The following is a 20,813-nucleotide window of genomic DNA, read 5'->3' as shown; positions in this document are numbered from 1 at the left end:
ATAAATGGGTAATGTCAATAATATACCGGTAACTCAAAATTCCTGGTTGCCAAGTGCAAATTAATTTGGGGGCAATTTTTCTTTCAAAGGTTCTCCAACTGGTCATGATAAGTCCTTAGCTGGTCCCACTCTTAAAAAGGAACCCGAGGTAGGGGGATATGGAGGCTGCTTTAAACAATACCAGTTGTCTGTCAGTACTGCCAATCACTCAGGCTACAGTAGTGTCTGGATCCATCACCTGAAACAAGCATGCAGCTAATCCAGAAACATCTGATCTGCATGCTTGGTCAGGGTCTATGGCTAAAATTATTACAGGCAGTGGATAAGCAGGACAGCCAAGCAATGTGCATTTTTCAAAAAAGTAGTAATATATATATATATATATAAAAAATAAATATGTCAGCCTCCATGTGTCTTACCTTGTGTTCCCTTTAAACTCTGTACACATGGTAGCCCGCAGTCATTAGAAGACAAATGGTCACAGATGACAATGGCCTCAATTCACGGAGCTTTATCAAACACTTTATAAAACGTTTGATAATTTACCTCATGGGTAAAATCTAATTTTGAATTCACTAAGGTGTTATAAATTTATTGAACTTTTACCGATAAAATGTTCAACAAATATATAATACCTTAGTGAATTCAAAATTAGATTTTACCCATGTGGTAAATTATCAAACGTTTTATAAAGTGTTTGATAAAGCTCCGTGAATTGAGGCCACTGTGACAAATTTAACAACATCTGGAAGCAACATGGCATGTTTGAAAACAGTTATCCCAATAGAGGGTCCACAAATATGCAGATATCATCCAATATCTGTGTTCCATACCAAGTAAGATTATCGTCCAAACAGATCTGCCAGATTGGATTGATCTACATGGATGATGACTGTGGTTTGATGATGTCTTTTTACACCCATGTGGCTCTTTTTGTCCCTCAGTGATATTTAAACAGCAAGTCGTTTCTCGTTCATTTCAGACAACATCGGACTTGCATAAGTACAGAGCTTTAAAGAGACTCCGTAACAAAAATTGCATCCTGTTTTTTATCATCCTACATGTTCCAAAAGCTATTCTAATGTGTTCTGGCTAACTGCAGCACTTTCTACTATGACAGTCTCTGTAATAAATCAATGTATCTTTCCCCTGTCAGACTTGTCGGCCTGTGTCTGGAAGGCTGCCAAGTTCTTCAGTGTTGTGGTTCTGCTATGAACTCACCCTTTCTGGCCCCTCTATGCACACTGCCTGTGTGTTATTTAGATAAGAGAGAAGAGAGAAGCTGCTCTAATCAGCTGGATAAATCGTCCTCTGAGCTGGCTGGGATTTCACATACTGACAAATTACAAACAAGGGTAAAGCTGTTTGCAGGAAGAAAAGAGCAGCCTGAAACTTCAGTGCATGGGGGAAAGAAACACACAAATGATCTCTTGAGATTCAAAAGGAATGCTGTATACAGCCTGCTTATGTATGGATGTATTTTCTATGTGTGGACATACTATACATCAACCTACTTCCTGTTTTGGTGGCCATTTTGTTTGTTTACAAACAAACTTTTTAAAACAGTTTTTAACCACTTTTAATGCGGCGGGGAGCGGTGAAATTGTGACAGAGGGTGATAGGAGATGTCCCCTAACGCACTGGTATGTTTACTTTTGAGCGATTTTAACAATACAGATTCTCTTTAAAAGAACATGTGAGCACACTTTACATATTTTAGACCTTTTAATGAAGAAGTAGACAGCAAGAGGTGATTGCATTGTAGTATAATCAACTTGCTCTTTATATCTAAAGCCCCATTCATGACATAGGCTAGTGTCGACCAATTAGGGACAAGTGTCATACTTACCGCCGTTCAGCATGTCTTCCGGGTCGTAAGGGCATGCGCTGGCAACGTCATGCTCTTTTATTATTGTTCTGACACGTGACGACACATGGTGTACTTCCGTACATGTGCACGCGGACTTTGGCGGCGGGCCTCTGTAACGGGTTTCCGCGTTCACACGTAGGTCCGTTCGCGTCTGTGCAGAAGGTGGTTGGTTTGCGAAAGTCCGTGACTGGGCATGCGCAAATTACGAAAGTTAGCGCCAAAGGTCCTCTAGACTGTATAGAAGCCAGTGTTCTCCAGGCGGCCATTGCTGTTAGTTTGCTTTAGCTTGGTTAGCCTGTAGCCTCGTGTTCTGGCCCTCCTTTATTCTGATCGACTCCTGTGTTTGACCCTGGCTTGTTTATTGGATTACGATGGTCTTCAGCCTGCTCCGACCTCTGGCCCGTCTCAACATCTACGATTGTACTCAGCCTGCCCCGACCTGTTGACTAAGTCTCCCGTCTGATCCTTCGATACCTTGCCCAGTTTTCTGATCTCCACATTGCAGTGTTCCCCGTTCTCCAACCCTCTCTTTGGGTGACCTGGGTGTGCAACCTGGTGGGCACTAGGCAGCAAAGTCCATCGACCCTTGCAGGACGCTCTGGTGAAGATTCGTGTTCACTTAGACTCTGCACCCTGGGAATCCCTCACCTCAGTGGGAAGTTAAACAGTACACTCTAAGTCATAACATGTCAGCCAATTAGGGACATTTCTCTGCCACAAAACTAACATGAGTACATGTGGCCCCAAGGTTTGCCAAGGTTGCTTAATGATCTAGCATACCAGATCTTTAAGGGCCCTTTTCCACCAGCGCGTTTGCGCTGGCTGAATCGCAAAACCGCAAACAGCTAGCGATTTTACAATCGCTACGGTTTGCTTTTTAACATAGGAATCGCGGTAGGTCATTTCCACTACCGCGATTCGCTTTTGTCGGGAACGCGAACGCGCGGCGGAGCGATAATTGCCGCGATTTTGCTATGCAGTGCATAGCATAGCAAAATCGCGGCCGCAAACGTCGGGGGAATCGCCGGTTTTGCGATTCAGCAATCGCTAGCGTTCAGCGTGAACGCTAGCGATTGCAGGTGGAAAAGGGCCCTAAGCGACAACCGAAGGTAGAGTCCATTTTCCCTGCCCTTTCCCCACCTGCGGAAGCAAATGCATTATTCCTGACACTGTCATGCCTCCTCCTTTCTTCACAGACACTGGACATGTTGCTTAGCCATTTCCTAGAGATGCATCTGTACCACACTGGGGCCCCACAATGTCAAACACAGAATCAGGTTTGATCACACTAGGCAACACAAATTGAGAAGAGTGTGTATGAATCTTAAATTGGGGGGGGGGGGGGGGAACACACACACACACACACACACACACACACACACCTAAAAACCAAGACAATAATAATAATAATAATAATAATAATAATAATAATAATAATAATAATAATAATAATAAAAAAAAAATAGGAATGCTCCCAGCCACAGGAACACGACCAAGGAGGTGCGCAGTCAGTGTCACGCATATGCAGTGGCCGGTGATTCACCTAGCTTACAAAGGGGGGGGGGGGACAGCGGAGGAAAGGAGCAGGGTGGAATGACAGCATAGGGACCAGAAGGACTTCAGGGATTTGGGAAAAGCCCCAGGTAAGTAAGTGGCCATTATTTTCAGTTACGTACACCCTTAAAGCAGTCATCAGGCAATATACAGGATCTTCTAAAAAAAAAAAAAAAATAGCATATGGTGATGAAGTTCATTATTTTCTGTAATGTACTGATAAACATTAGACTTTCATATATTTTAGATTCATTACACACAACTGAAGTAGTTCAAGCCTTTTATTGTTATAATGATATTGATGATTTTGGCATACAGCTCATAATAAACCCAAAATTCCTATCTCAAAAAATTAGCATATTTCATCCGACCAATAAAAGAAAAAAGTGTTTTTAAAACAAAAACAAAAAAAAAAGTCAACCTTCAAATAATTATGTTCAGTTATGCACTCAATACTTGGTGGGGAATCCTTTTGCAGAAATGACTGCTTCAATGCGGCGTGGCATGGAGGCAATCAGCCCGTGGCACTGCTCAGATGTTATGGAGGCCCAGGATGCTTCGATAGCGGCCTTAAGCTCATCCAGAGTGTTGGGTCTTGCGTCTCAACTTTCTCTTCACAATATCCCACAGATTCTCTATGGTGTTCAGGTCAGGAGAGTTGGCAGGCCAATTGAGCACAGTAATACCATGGTCAGTAAACCATTTACCAGTGGTTTTGGCACTGTGAGCAGGTGCCAGGTCGTGCTGAAAAATGAAATCTTCATTTCCATAAAGCTTTTCAGCAGATGGAAGCATAAACCCACTTTTGAACCAGAAACAGCGGCAGAGGCACCTGACCTGGGCTACAGAGAAGCAGCACTGGACTGTTGCTCAGTGGTCCAAAGTACTTTTTTCAGATGAAAGCAACTTTTACATGTCATTCGGAAATCAAGGTGCCAAAGTCTGGAGGAAGACTGGGGAGAGGGAAATGCCAAAATGCCTGAAGTCCAGTGTCAAGTACCCACAGTCAGTGATGGTCTAGGGTGCCATGTCAGCTGCTGGTGTTGGTCCACTGTGTTTTATCAAGGGCAGGGTCAATGCAGCTAGCTATCAGGAGATTTTGGAGCACTTCATGCTTCCATCTGCTGAAAAGCTTTATGGAGATGAAGATTTCATTTTTCAGCATGACCTGGCACCTGCTCACAGTGCCAAAACCACTGGTAAATGGTTTACTGACCATGGTATTACTGTGCTCAATTGGCCTGCCAACTCTCCTGACCTGAACCCCATAGAGAATCTGTGGGATATTGTGAAGAGAAAGTTGAGACGCAAGACCCAACACTCTGGATGAGCTTAAGGCCGCTATCGAAGCATCCTGGGCCTCCTGTATGCCAAAATCATCAATATTAAAACAATAAAAGGCTTGAACTACTTCAGTTGGGTGTGTGTGAATCAAAAAAATATATGAAAGTCTAATGTTTATCAGTACATTACAGAAAATAATAAACTATCACAATATGCTAATTTTTTTAGAAGATCCTGTATCTTGACAACTACAGATGTGACCTGAAATTAGACTTCCCAGTTCAATTTTGCTTTCATCTCTTTAGCACAGCGGTAATCATATCTGTGAGGGAATGATTAACTGACAACTTGATTAATTCATCAAGTTGTCAGTTTCCAGTCTTTCCCAAATCTGAATAAGGCCAGAAACCCACTAGGAGCGATTTCTGATCGCTAGTGATTTGAAAAAGCTCTTGCTAATGCACTGCTTTGGGGGATTTTTATACAGTCGCATCGCTGAAGTGGGATCACACCCATAGCATTACATTAGCAAGAGTTTTCAAATCACAAAGCTCTCAGAAAATATATATTATGAATTAGTATTTATATAGCACCAACATCTTCTGCAGCACTTTACAGGACATATTATTGAACAAAAAAAAAAAAATTTTCACAATGTAATCCCTACCATAGTAATATGACCATCATAGTCTAGGGCCAATTCAGGAGGAAGCCAATTAACGTATCTGTATATTTTTATATATATATTTTTATATAGTGCGAGGAAACTGGAGTGCCAGGATGAAACCCTCACAGACATGGGGAGATCATACAAACTCCATGTGATTCATACTGGGGACCCAAAGCTGCAAGGCAAGAGGCATTCATATTGTCCTGGCAATGGTCAGCTGGGCACAGGGAGAAGCCAAGAGACTGATATCCCTGCGCGTGGCAAAGTAGGGTAATGTTTACCTAGCCTGGTATAATTCAGGGTCCAGCTATTGGCGGTAGCTGAATTACATGCATGCGGCTGCGGAGCTGAAGCTATTGCAGCGTTAATATCCAGCGCTGCGCGGCAGCTAGCAAGCGTTGAAAACACCTGCTTTGAGGCAGCATAGGTGCTATCCACTATGACGCCACCACGTTCCCTCAATGTTGTTATCATATACTAGTCGACCTAAGCCCCGTTTAAAAACATGCTCTAGGTCTGTTACCGCCGCATGTCAGCGCACATACACACGCCCGGCCAGAGGCGGGACAAGGTCCTTCAGCACCCAAAGCTGAGACAGCAAAGTGCGCCCCTCCATTCCTCCCACCCCAGCCCTCACACACTGATTGCTATTAGACTAATAGGTGCCCCAGGGCCCCCAACCTCCCCAACACCTTCATCTCTAGTTATCTGGCTTGCAGTCACCACCATGTAACCCCTTTTCTTATTTCTTTCTGCTTCAAACACAATTGGGAATGACAGCTGAATGAATTGTTCGCCCCCTCCTACACTGCGCCCTGAGGCTGGAGCCTCTCCGGCCTCTGCCTCGGCCCAGCCCTGCGCCCGGCCCCCTAGCAAGTCCTGTCCCAACGGCTGTCAGTGCAGCACATGCGCAGTACCACAAAAGCGGGGACATGGGATGCAGGGACACTTGCCAATTTTATAGGATACTGAGATATATGAGAGAGACACTTGCATATGTAAATTAATAGGATTAATATTCATGTAGCTTCCTGATAACCTAGATGTCTGGATAATAGTATGTATGTATGTATGTATGTATGTATGTATGTATGTATGTATGTATGTATGTATGTATGTATGTATATATAAACATACTCAGACACACATACCAATCCCCACACATACATGACTTCCGCTTGTTCTCCCCCTGTGTACTGCATACAGCTATGATGTCAATAGCGGCAGATACGCACCCGTGGCGGCGGGATAGGGGTAAGGGTAGCTGGGATCAGTCTGGGCTCCAGGGATCGCTCCGTAGTTGGGAGGCGGTGGGTGCCCGTACTCATATCCCGGCTGCGCGGCGGGGCTGTACGCTGGGGGTCGGTCCTGGAGCAGAGGCTTGTTATCCATGCTGGGTGCACTGATGACTGTTGTCCTGGCTGATCGGTGCAGTGGACAGAGCAGCGCACCGCCAGGTGTTCCTCCTCCTCCCAGTAATTAGTGTTGTCCGGATCATGAACGATTCGGATCTTTGATCCGAATCTTTTTTATGAGTCGATCATCCGAATCATCAAAATGAACGATTCGGATCGCAAAAGGGGCGGGGCCAGGAGCGACACGCCCCCTCTCAGCGGGCAGCGGGGTCCTGGAAGCAGGGATCGCTCTGTTGGATGGGAGGCAGCCTTGCAGGGAGACAGGTAGATAAGAGAGAGTGGACATGGGTGCCACTGCCAGATATGTGTAGAGCACACATACTGGCTATAACGTGCTGCCCATTATAGGCTGGCTGTTCCTTAGTTGTACACAGTGATCACATGGGAAGCTTTTGGCTCAGCACAGCTCAGTAACTTTGCAGACAGTGTGATTGAAAGGCAATATAATCCTCCTGCACTCGGCACTGAACAGCTGCACTTATCTTCTGGGAATGCTTTCTTTCACTGTGCGACCTTTTCTTTCAAAGTGTACAGATGAGCATATAGGTGAAATACATGTAAAGCATATGACTTCAGCATGTGGGTATTACGTGCAAACATTTCTGCTCTCTGCTCGTCCCTCCTCCCATCTCTGTCCACTCCCTGCCCTCTGTATCTTCTCCCCTTCTCTCTGTGTCCACTCCCTCCCCTTCTCCTGTCCACAGACCTGCCCTGCTGTTCATTTCACCCCCGAATGCTTCCGGTAGTAAAATGATCCGAGATTCGGATCAAAGATCCGGATCTCTTCAATGATCCGATTCGAATCATCCGGATCATTGAAAAGATCCGAACTTCCCATCTCTACCAGTAATGTGCTCCGAGCCGCCACCAGTCACAAGACTCAGGTCATGTGACCGAGCACTGCTGCATGACTCGCCTAGGCAGAAAGCTTCTCTTAAAGGCGCAGCGGGCAGCTGTAGCCTGATGTCACTTGATGTCACTTGTCAAACAGCACGAGAAGGGTTACAGCTTGTCAGCCTGGGATCAAAGTGACAATGGACTGTCATTTATGTGTACACACAGATTTATTTATTTAATTTTTTTCGAAGAAGAGCTCCTATGTTTGATAATAAAGCAAAGTACAGTGCTAAAAGTGCTAAAATAAGGAAATGCTCAACCCATACTAGTGTACACCTTGTAAATAAATAAACATGGAGGGAGGCAATCAGGGGCGTAACTAGACATCACTGGGCCCCCCTGTGAAACTTTGGATGGTGCCCCCCCGCAAAACTTTGCATGGGGCCCCCACCCCTCTCACTTTCTGCACAGGAAAACTGAGGACCAATGTGTTTTTCCCATGCAGATAAAAACACTTAGACTTAAAGGAAACGTCAGGCAATCTATGCTTCCCCCAGATCTACTTACCCAGGGCTTCCTCCAGCCCCTTGCAGCCGACAAGTCCCTCGTTGCAGCTCTGCTCCCAGTACATACATACACACAGCTGTATTATTTTACTACATGAGAGCACATGCTATATGGAGGAACAACAATGACATGTTGAACATAAGATATAGTATCAATGTAACTTTGGCAAAACATTCAGAATGTCACAAGCTCTCAATGAACAGCAGCAACTGAAAAACATCAATCTCCACTCCATTGAGTTGTAAAAGTATTCAGAGGCCATAAAGTCATTAGCCCATGTGATAAGAATCTTGGAATCCTTTTGCTGAAAAGGGAAAGTCTACAACTTTTTTGAAAAATGTGACTCCTTTGTTTGTAAAGTCTTTGTCAAGTCTTTAGAACTTTGCAGCAGTGAGAGACAGATGTTTTTTATGAACCCTAGGGAGCAAGGACAGTGTACAAATTCCAAAGTGTGTGTGATTCCTTATCTGTGTACTGGACACATGCAGTCAATATAATGTAATATAATTACAATGCTGTGAGAGCAGAATACATTTTTTTTTCTCCATGCCCTTAGCTGTCAGTCTCTCAAACTTTTCCCCCCACGGGCCCCCTGTGGCGTCTGGGCCCCCCTGCGGAGGCATCCCTTGCAGGGTCTATTGTTACGCCCCTGGAGGCAATGCTGACTTATAAAACACTTCTACTTTTCTATTTTATTATACGTTTATGTATCATAAACTCAAGTCGCACAGCGCTTCATTTACTACTAACACGTCTTGTAGCTAAGGGCTCTTTTCCACGAGCAGCTGAATGCTCATTTGTCTGCTGGCTATAAGCCCCCTGGTTCCTCGCCATCATCCCGTGCTGCTTGGTTCCCTTGGTGTCATACCCTGAATGCTGCACAGGGCCGCCATCAGAATTATCTGGGCCCCATACTTGGCAGACCTACAGGCCCCCCCTCTCACTCCAAATAACAATCTAATAGGTAGATTGTGTGGGGGCGGAGCCACTGTTTGTGTGGTAGAGTCAAAGCAACTTGCCTGTCGCCCAGACAAGTTGGAGTGGGAGATGACCACACAACTCCTGTTATGCCAGGGTAAAGTAACTGCCAGCAGAGGCTTGAGTGGCACTGCCACTGTTTGGGCCCCAAACCCCTCCTGGGCCCCATACTACAGTCCCTCTTGTACCCCCCTGATGGCTGCCCTGACGCTGCATGCGGGTCCCATGTCTCCTCCATCACACTCCTGTAGCCAGGAGAGTTCTGTGCCTGCGCAGTAAGCAGAAATTTCTCCTGCACATAACGCTACCATCCATGGGAACACGATCAAGGAGGTGCGCGGACAGTTTTTTTAACATATATTTGTCTGCTGGGCTGGCTACAAGTGCCTTCCAGCTGCATTGACATGCAGCCAAATAGTAGTGCTTGGTAACACTGCGCGTGTCAGGTTTAACACGCGGTGGCGTTACCCGCAGGGGAGTAACAATAGACCCTGCAAGGGATGCAGCCGCAGGGGGGCGCAGAAGCCGCAGGGGGCCCCATGGGGGGAGTTAAACAGGGAGTAGTGTTAGACGTTTAAACAGAAGAACCTCCATCGGTGGAACGCATGGAGGTATGTCTGTAATCCTGCCCGCCACTGCTGCCACTGATTAATGCTGGAGGGAGGAGCGCTGAGAGGAGAGCCCAAGGTGAGGAAGGGGGGGAACTAGCCCCCCCTCCCCGCCACTGTGGGTGGCCAATGCTCTCCCCTCATGCCCTGCAACCTCTCCTGCCCCAGGCAGGCCCCTCCCCCAAGCGGCTGCATTCCTTGCAGCCCCTATTGTTACACCACTGGAGCCTTCTTTGTATGAGCAGTACAATTCTTTTGAGAACCACGCTTGCACAGAACACTTCTGGCGATGGGACCTCGATCAGGAAGGTGCGTGGATGGGGCCATACATGTGCAGTAACTGCTTCTGGAGTTCTAGTCGCAGATCTTTCAGAGGGGGCAGCAGCACAACAGAGGGCCCCCGGAGAACACCGAGGGACCAGACACACTACGGGGGCTAGAAGAAGCCTGAGAGAAGTAAAAATGTACACTTTTGGTCCAATTCAGGTGTGATTTAAGTAACTCGATGTAATACTCTTTTTATTTGTAAAAGCATAGTTTGTACTAGAGTTAGCTTTCGAAAGTTGCTGGCTTCGTAAGATCATCTGAATGAGCAACGAATAGTAACCATTATCAACATATAGAGGTAGTCATACCTACCAACCTTTTGAGATGAGAAAGTGGGACACTTTTAAGACTATCTCTTGCCACACCTCTAGTCATGCCCCTGCCATACCTACCACTAAAAAATCATAAGCAAAAGATGTAGTTTTAGAATTCAAAACACACTGGTCCTTTTTATTATCATTGGGTTTCCTTCATATTAACATTTGAAAAGGAGAAATGATATCAATTTAAACTCTTCTCTTTTGGATAGGTCTGTTACCGCTTCTTCTTGCTCTTCTTTCTTCTTTGGCGCTATTATCTATTCTTCTTTGGCAGTTGCCACCTCTACTACTCTTTTTACTTCTTTCGTTTGTATTTGCAAGTACTTTGTATCCCTGTTACCAAGTAATATGTGCTGTTTATTTCCCTTCCTCTTTTGACAACCTAAAAATCAATAAGGTATTTTCCTGTTCTTTAGTAACAACATTTAATAAGATCCTTCCTCATTCTTTTCTTTTGTCTTTTTTTCTTCCTAGAAACAATGTATTCTGTAATTAAAATGTCTTTTCTTGCTTGAAGTGCCCTGGTGTATATTTCAGGGCTGTGGAGTCGGAGTCGTGGAGTCGGAGTCGTGGAGTCGGGCAATTTTGGGTGCCTGGAGTCGGAGTCGGAGTCGGGAAAAAATGCACCGACTCCGACTCCTAATGAATTTGTAACTGTAATTAACCACCCTGGCGTTCTGATTAAATCGCCAGGGTGGCTGCGGGAGGGTTTTTTTTAAATAAAAAAAAAACTATTTCATGCAGCCAACTGAAAGTTGGCTGCATGAAAGCCCACTAGAGGGCGCTCCGGAGGCGATCTTCCGATCGCCTCCGGCGCCCAGAATAAACAAGGAAGGCCGCAATGAGCGGCCTTCCTTGTTTTGCTTATATCGTCGCCATAGCGACGAGCGGAGTGACGTCATCGACGTCAGCCGACGTCCTGACGTCAGCCGCCTCCGATCCAGCCCTTAGCGCTGGCCGGAACTTTTTGTTCCGGCTACGCTGGGCTCAGGCGGCTGGGGGGACCCTCTTTCGCCGCTGCTCGCGGCGAATCGCCGCAGAGCGGCGGCGATCAGGCAGCACACGCGGCTGGCAAAGTGCCGGCTGCGTGTGCTGCTTTTTATTTCATTAAAATCGGCCCAGCAGGGCCTGAGCGGCAGCCGCTGGCGGTGTTGGACGAGCTGAGCTCGTCCAGACCGCTCAGCTGGTTAAAATAGAAAATATGATAAAATGTTCTATTTCTCAGATAATAGTCATTAAAAATAATGTATATATACAGTAATAGCTGTGCTTAGTCCACAAAAATGAAATAAACCAATAAAAATTAGTTACTTGTGCTGCTTTAATAAAGCAGTCCCCGTATTGTTAAGGTCAGATATACATATCTGATTGTGACTGTATATATGATGAGTACACAGGAATCTCTTATATATACTAAATAACATCTATGCTGTAAGAATAAAGCCTGATGTGTAGCTGTGTCACTAATAGAGATGGTCAATGAGATGGAAATAATTCTGCACTGATGCTGATTTATGCAAATGTATGCACTGAAATCAAATAATTTGATATGTTATTAAAATTTGGTTTGGTGACTACAAATTAAAGGGTACCTGAGACGGATGAAAAGTAAAGTTTTATACATACCTGGGGCTTCCTCCAGCCCCCTTCAGGCTAATCAGTCCCTCACTGTCCTCCACCACCCGGATCTTCTGCTATGAGTCCTGGTGATTCAGCCAGTCAGCGCAGTCCGGCCGCATGCCACTCCCACAGCCAGGAACATTCTGCACCTGCGCAATAGTGCTGCACAGGTGTAGTATGCTCCTAGCGGTGGAGTGTGTTCATGCGCACTACGCCAGACTGGCTCAAGTACCTGGACTCATAGCAGAAGATCCAGGTGGTGGAGGAGGACAACGAGGGACTGATTATCCTGAAGGCGGCTGGAGGAAGCCCCAGGTATGTACAAAACTTTAATTTCATCTGTCTCAGGTTTACTTTGTTACACAGTAGTACTATACTCTACATATGCACTCCTCACAGAGCTGCAGGGAATCCACTGAGAACGCTGTGCACATTGAACACAGAGGTGTTGTCTGTTTACAATCTCCTCATTCCCCTGCAGAGTACCTGCACATCATTCTTACATGTACCCACACTTACATTGCCTAGGGCCTGATAGATGTTCTTTGTTCCGGTTTGTACCTTTTACAAGTACTATTACTAAGGACTAGTTTTAGTCTAAAGGGAATAAATATAGTAGTCTACATATCCTTCTCACTTCAGTTGTCTTGTAAAATTCCTAAGCGTTGGCAGTTATGAGACGAATTTCATGTTACATACTTTTAATCAACAAAATTGTAATATGCAAATTAGAGGAGTCGGAGTCGTGGAGTCGGAGTTGGAGTCGGTGGAATCCTAAACTGAGGAGTCGGAGTCGGAGTCGGTGGATTTTTGGACCGACTCCACAGCCCTGGTATATTTGCTGTGGTTGTGTGGGGATTGTGTATTTGCAATGACTAAATTATTTTCTGAACACAGTTATTATTCTTTCTGCATTAAAACTGGTCTCTGTATCCACTCCAAACCTTCCTACATTTTGTTGCTCCTTTCCCACTCTATTTTTTAAACTATCCAAAGATTATGACAGAACTCTCTGCTTCATCAGTCTTTTACTAAAACATCTTCAAGAATTACTACTTTGCATTTGCATTATTTGCTGCTGCATGGTGCACATATATTATTTTTTATTATTATTATTGATTTACAAAGCGCCAACATATTCTATGGTGTTGTACAAAGTAAGAAACAAACATTGGGTACAAAATAATACAGACAATGATATACACCAATATACAAAAAAAAGAGATGGTACAAAATCAGTACAAAATACAGAATCAGTACAAAGTACAGAATTCATATGAATAAATGTGTAACAAAATCCAAAACACACAAGGGTGAGACAGCCCTGCCCTTGCAAGCTTACAATGTAAAGGAATGTAATAATACTATTGTTGTGTGTGGTTTGATGTGGTCATCAAATTCTATGTGCAACATCATGTTGTTTTTTGTTTTTTTTATGTTTTGTCTACATATTCCAATGTTAGATTTTTAGCTTTTGAACACAAAATGTGACTGCGGGATTCCAGGAACAAACTATTTAGGATCAGTGTTGAATTAACAACCGCACTTTCTTCAAATGATGTAATCTTTTGTGTTTTACACAGGATCTTTATTCCCAGGACTGGAGATCAGGCTTGCTTACAGAGTGCTATATGATGAGAAGGCATGCTGGTACTAATGTTAGGCAGAACACTGGCATTGACTGTCCCACCAGAAGGCATATCACCCTCTTTAACCACTTGAGCGCCACGGTGTTAAACCCACTTAGTGACCAGGCCATTTTTAATTAAATAGGCCACTGTAGCTTTAAGGGCTCGCTGCAGGGCCGCACAACTCAGCACACAAGTCATCCCCCCACGCCTAAGTACACCACCGCACGCTACTTAGGCGTCCTCCTCCTCCCTCATGTAAGTCTTTTGCCTTCACTATTATTATTTTTTAATTTGCACGGACTTGGTTATTCAGTTATTCCCTGTGTATTCTTGACATACTAAGTATATAACCTGTGAATACTCAGATTGTTACACTTTAGTGTGGTTTCACACTGATCACCTCAGTTATCCCTGTTGTGTTTTTGACATCCCTCCTATACTTAACCTGTTTGCAATCAGGTTGATGCACTTTAGTGTGTTTTCACACTGTTCACTATAATTGGACCTATATGAGGTCTATCAATTTGCCTTTGTATATTAATTATTGCACTATACAGCACTTTATGTCAAATTTCATGGTTTGCACTTTTATATGTTTTTTTTTACCTGAATGAGTTATTTGGAGGGCATTATTGACCTACTGATCTGATTATAGAACTGTAATGATTGCGGAACTTTCTCCGTGATCAGCGCACAACACGTGCGCTGATATGGCGGAAATCCTCCACAAGCGTATATTTGCAGGAACCCAGCAAAAGGTGCTACGGGTGACCTTTTGCTGGGTTCCTGCAAATATACGCTTGTGGAGGATTTCGTAGAGGGAAATTCCTGTCGGCAGATGGCGCTAGGGAGTGCAGAGGAACCTATCCTCTGTACCTCCACAAATGCCAGACAGGAATTGTACGAAGCACAGATCGCAAGAAAAGCGATTGCGAATGAGAACGAGCAAAGGGACAGGTTGACACAAGGCAGATCAGAACAGAATACGAGGTTAGCAAAGGCACAGCAAATAATACAATGAGAATAACAAGGAAAATAACAAACGCTAACTGAACGCGAACACCGCACTCATTCGCAACAGTGCACGCGTTCGTGCGCGGTCTCCACGTGATAATAGAGACAAGCACGCCTAACTAACCAAGACAAGACAGACACCACACAAACGCGCTTGCTACACGGTTGCCTTACCGCAGGCACCAGCAAGCGCACGCAAACAGACAGACAACGAGAATCGATCAAACAGGAACCACTGCTCTTACCGTCAGAGCCAGTGCGAACCAGGTATCAGAAAGATCCACTGCTCTTGTTGTCAGAGCAGTGTGATCCAAGCACACGACAAACAGAAGGAGTAACCAGCAGCGACCGCAGCTGAGGTTAGCTCCAAGATCCAGACCAGAGGAATCCACTGCCACTAACGCTAGGGCAAGTGCGATTCAGACAGACAGAACAGAAGGATCCACAGCACTAGCGAAAGTGACTAGCGCGATCCAGGAAGACAGAACAGAAGGATCCACAGCACTAGCGCAGGATGCCAGCGCGATCCAGGTACAGAGTAGCAGGACAGAAGGATCCACCGCACGATCCAGGGAAACAGATCAGAAGGGGCTACCAGCAACAACCGCTGTTGCGGTTAGCACCCAGACACACAGAACGATTTCCTGTCGCTGGGACAGGACAATCGCAACAGACAAACAAAACAGATAAACAATCCTAACTGCACTAGGGAAACCTGCCTAGTGCAAGTTCCAGGAATAACTCTAAGCTGATCTTCAAAGAGCATGGCTGACACTCCTCCAGGAGTGTTTTACAGGAAGGAATCCTTATGACCAGCCAAGCATTGTGGGAAACAGATAGTACTTATAGAGCAAGCCCACAATGGATGTGGCTAGGCAATTTGCATGATAAACGTATGCAAATTCCTCTGCAGCAAGCTGCAGAACTGACAAAGGGTCTCTCTTAAAGAGACCTGCAGAATGCAGACCTGAACAGTGGTCAAAAAGCTGCCTGTCTGCACAGGCAGCTGAGCAGATTCTCACAGTACCCCCCCCTTCTAGGGTCGAATTCCAGACGACTCTCAAAACTGATATCTCCAAACCACTTTAACAGAAGACTCATGAAGGTAGGGACAGCCCGACAAGGTCCAATTCCAGAGTCAGTCCACCCGAAACCGACCTCATCGGAAACAGAAGCCACCGAAACATGCCCATCAGCACTACAAGTCTCAGCGTAACACCCATCAGGACTGTGGATACCAGAAAAGAGGCCATCGACACCCTCCAGACAATACCCACCACCTTCCAAGAAGCGTCCGAAAATACCAAATCTGCCACAAAACCTGTTCAAAGTGTCTCTTTCAAAACAAAAGCCGCTGTTGATCGTATTCAGGGTACCAAGCAAAACTTCTCTCGGAATCTCCCAGAACGCCTTGAAGCTCCGCAGAGATTCCAAGAAGCCAGAACGCTCACCAGGCTCACATGGAGAGCTACCAAGCACCCCCATGGAACCTATGACAGTTCCAGATTCAGAATTAGCAGGAGACCCATCAAGATCAGGACTTTCAGAGACCACTTCTGGACATGCAAGCAGGCAGGCTAAATCAGAACATGTCTCCACCGAGGAAGCATCTGAGTACGCTGGTAACCGAGGCACACTTGGGCTTTCTGGGTCACAGAGCACACTGGGGTACACCAGCACAGGAGAAACCTCAGGACATGTCGGGGAACTGCCCACCTCAGAGTCCGGCGCGACCAGACCAAAACCAGGACCAGGCAGAAAATCATCACGAGTAGAGGTCACAGGTACTGGTATTTCAAAAGAAGACTCGGTCTCAGGCTTAGTAATCTCAATGACTGTAATGGTATCTGACAGAAATTCATCATTGACTACACATGACTAAAGCTCCACCAGAGCTGAAAAGGTAGCCAGCAAGGCAGCAATGCCTACGGAAGAGGGCAACACCTCAGAAGGACTTGGGGGGCAGGAGACATCTCCTACAAGTTCTGCACCCTTTGGGAGGAACTCGGAGACCTCCAGAACATCATTTTCCAGGTTTTCTAAGAAGGATTCTGAACTATCCATGTTACAGGGCAAAACTGGAACTTTATTTTGTGAACAGGGCAGATGTCCCAGGAATGGTTCCACCATAACCTGAGACTGAACTTCATCATAATTAGCGGGATGTACAGGAATATTTACTGGAACACACACTGACTCCCTAACTTCATTCTCACTGTACCCAGAATTCCGTGTGGCAGTCAAACTAGCTTGTAACTCCAAAACTGCAGAAAAACAGGTGAGTATAGTGGCAATACCTAGACGATCCTCTAGGGACACTGCAGGAGATTCTAAGCAAGGCCACATTGACTCATCCAGAGTACAGGGTGCAGAATCAGCACTTCCCTCAGAGCAAGAAAGGGGCTCACAAACGTCAGTGTGAAAGGAAAACATGTTTTCATTCATGGTACAGGGCAGGTTAAGAGAAAGCGTCTCTGAATAAGGCAAAGGAGGTTCAGCATCAGATTCGCAAAACCGAGGCGCTGTCTCACTCTTAGATTCGGCTAACAATGTCGAATCCGAGGAGTCAGAACGCAAAACCTGCGAATCAAAAATCACTTTAGGTTGTGAAACTGACGCTTCCATAGCGCAAACCTCCGCGATCTGCGGAGCAGACTGTAAGGTGTTCAGGACAGAAACACTGGAGCAAGTGTCACCAGGCAACGGGCCCTTACAGGTGTGAACAGGGTGAGACAGAGACTCATTAGCAGAAGAAATAGCGACATCAACAGGATAAACTTTATTAGGCATATTAATTTTACTTTTGATGCTGCGTAGTCGAGAAATTTTCCCCATAGCAGGGTCACAGACGGAAGATCTCAAAGATCTGTTTCTAAATGAAAAAGGATCCCACACATCCTTGAGGAAACCGACAGACTCATGCCGATCACAATCTGCAGGAACATCCGAGAAACAGGCATCAGATCGCACAGATTCAAACTGCACACTGTCAGGAGAGAATCCTTCAGGATTCGCATAGGAATCAACCACAGTGGTACACTCATTCATTTCAGATTGCACAAAGTCAAGACTCTCATGCTTTACCCCAGAAAGGCAGGAACAATCATCCGACAACGATGTCTCTTTATTGGAATCAATTGGTTGGTGTGTGTGCAAGTTATCCAAAATCGTCTGCCACACATAAATCACCAGATCCACATCACCCTCGTCACATTCATCGGAATCAATCAAAAGGTACATAGAATCGAGACAATCATTCAAGACATCTTCGCTTTTTGCGATGTAAAAATCGCAAAAGGCTTTCCAATCAAAATCGAATTCTTCCAGCAAGGCCCCAACATCTCAGGAAGCAAATGGGGGTTCAAACAGGCCAGTATCCAGATAATCTCCATGTGGGTGGAGTTCAGGAACAAGAACAGATTTTTTAACTGCTTTAATATAGTGTGCGATCCTACCTATAGCAGGATCCACATAAGCTTTGGATTGGGGAAAAAAAGCCGGAGACGGAACAACATCATTATAAACATCAATAGGGAGTGTTTTATTCCGATGCTTGCGTTTTTTAGTTTTTCTCTTTTTAGCCACTTTGCATGTCTGCTGTTTAAAACCTGAAGTGGCAACAGACACATTGAACTGATTGTCATACTGAAAGGTTTTGCATGGAAGGGAAAGATCAGCTGACTTATCAGCAGCTACACATTCAATCAGAGCAGGTGGTAAGCCAGGCAGTTTAAACCAGTGAGAGAATATCACTGCAAGAAACTGATACAGATTACCATTCCAAGAATTGTGTTTCAGCACATCATACGCCCAGGTGAACAAATCGTCTTTTAAGAGCACATAGGCAAACTGAAGAGCCGATGTGGACGGATCAGTAATCTGAAAGGTGGGATTCAGACAAAACCTCACACATTCAGAAAGAAATTCCGCTTTGGTCTCTGAGTTTAGCTTTTTAAAGCTCTTAAAGACACAGGACCCAAACTCGACAAAGTCGTACAAATCAGAAATTCCCTCTACACTGGGAATTTTGGTTGGGCTGGTCATACTGTAATGATTGCGGAACTTTCTCCGTGATCAGCGCACAACGCGTGCGCTGATACGGCGGAAATCCTCCACAAGCGTATATTTGCAGGAACCCAGCAAAAGGTGCTACGCACCCGTAGAGGGAAATTCCTGTCGGCAGATGGTGCTGGGGAGTGCAGAGGAACCTATCCTCTGTACCTCCACAAATGCCAGACAGGAATTGTACGAAGCGCAGAACGCAATCGCAAGAGAAGCGATTGCGAATGAGAACGAGCAAAGGGACAGGTTGTATGTGTGTGCGCCAACCTAGTCGCCACCCCGCGACAGTGCACACACAACAGCAGATATGAAATAGGAACGCGATCGCAAGAGGTGCGATCGCCAGACGTGACACAAGGCAAATCAGAACAGAATACGAGGTTAGCAAAGGCACAGCAAATAATACAATGAGAATAAGAAGGAAAATAACAAACACTAACTGAACGCGAACACCGCACTCATTCGCAACAGTGCACGCGTTCGTGCGCGGTCTCCATGTGATAAGCACAATAGAGACAAGCACGCCTAACTAACCAAGACAAGACAGACACCACACAAACGCGCTTGCTACACGGTTGCCTTACCGCAGGCACCAGCAAGCGCACGCAAACAGACAGACAACGAGAATCGATCAAACAGGAACCACTGCTCTTACCGTCAGAGCCAGTGCGAACCAGGTATCAGAAAGATCCACTGCTCTTGCTGTCAGAGCAGTGTGATTCAAGCACACGACAAACAGAAGGAGTAACCAGCAGCGACCGCAGCCGAGGTTAGCTCCAAGATCCAGACCAGAGGAATCCACTGCCACTAACGCTAGGGCAAGTGCGATTCAGACAGACAGAACAGAAGGATCCACAGCACTAGCGAAAGTGACTAGCGCGATCCAGGAAGACAGAACAGAAGGGTCCACAGCACTAGCGCAGGATGCCAGCGCGATCCAGGTACAGAGTAGCAGGACAGAAGGATCCACAGCACTAGCACAGGATGCTAGTACGATCCAGGGAGGCAGAACAGAAGGATCCACAGCACTAGCGAAAAGAGGCTAGCACGATCCAGGGAAACAGATCAGAAGGGGCTACCAGCAACAACCGCTGTTGCGGTTAGCACCCAGACACACAGAACGATTTCCTGTCGCTGGGACAGGACAATCGCAACAGACAAACAAAACAGATAAACAATCCTAACTGCACTAGGGAAACCTGCCTAGTGCAAGTTCCAGGAATAACTCTAAGCTGATCTTCAAACAAAGAGCATGGCTAACACTCCTCCAGGAGTGTTTCACAGGAAGGAATCCTTATGACCAGCCAAGCATTGTGGGAAACAGATAGTACTTATAGAGCAAGCCCACAATGGATGTGGCTAGGCAATCTGCATGATAAACGTATGCAAATTCCTCTGCAGCAAGCTGCAGAACTGACAAAAGGTCTCTCTTAAGGTGGCCATACATGGTACAATTTTTCAATTAGATAATTTAGTTCCATTTTTCCGTTAGATCGAATATAAAGATTTTTCCAGCATGTCCGATCATTTTTCCCGAAAAAACTGGATAATCGTTCGAATTTCTTGATTGAAAAAAAAAATATTTTCAACTTTCATTCAATTCGATCATTTAGATCGAATAAATGGGAAAATCGAACGTTTTTATTGTATCGTGTATGGGCACCATTATGGTGGCCATACACGGTACAATAAAAACGTTCGATTTTCCCGTTTATTCGATCTAAATGATCGAATTGAATGAAAGTTGAAAATATTTTTTTTTTCGATCAAGAAATTTGAACGAATATCCCGTTTTTTCGGGAAAAATGATCGGACATGCTGGAAAAATCTTTATATTCGATCTAACGGAATAATCGAACTAAATTATCTAATTGAAAAATTGTACCATGTATGGCCACCTTTAAAGAGACCTGCAGAATGCAGACCTGAACAGTGGTCAAAAAGCTGCCTGTCTGCACAGGCAGCTGAGCAGATTCTCACAAGAACATAATTATTTATTTATATATTTTTGGGGATTATTTGTGAGGACTTGTGATTTATACATGTACTTTCTAAT

At 45.2% G+C, this 20,813-nt stretch overlaps 1 protein-coding gene across 1 annotated transcript in view; it reads right to left on the bottom strand.

Moving 5' to 3' along the window:
• Positions 1 to 6,879, bottom strand: part of BRI3 (brain protein I3) — a 46,149-nt gene extending 39,270 nt beyond the window's left edge. The window contains exon 1 of the mRNA XM_068244574.1: positions 6,614 to 6,879. Within this exon, the coding sequence (XP_068100675.1) occupies positions 6,614 to 6,770 (157 nt within the window). The 5' untranslated portion in view covers positions 6,771 to 6,879. The remainder of the gene's footprint in view (positions 1 to 6,613) is intronic.
• Between the last annotated feature and the right edge of the window lie 13,934 nt (positions 6,880 to 20,813).

This window comes from Hyperolius riggenbachi, chromosome 7, assembly GCF_040937935.1.
Source record: "Hyperolius riggenbachi isolate aHypRig1 chromosome 7, aHypRig1.pri, whole genome shotgun sequence".
NCBI lineage: Eukaryota > Metazoa > Chordata > Amphibia > Anura > Hyperoliidae > Hyperolius > Hyperolius riggenbachi.
The sequence above is the reverse complement of the archived record's forward strand: the minus strand, read 5'-3'. Positions and strand labels throughout refer to the sequence as shown.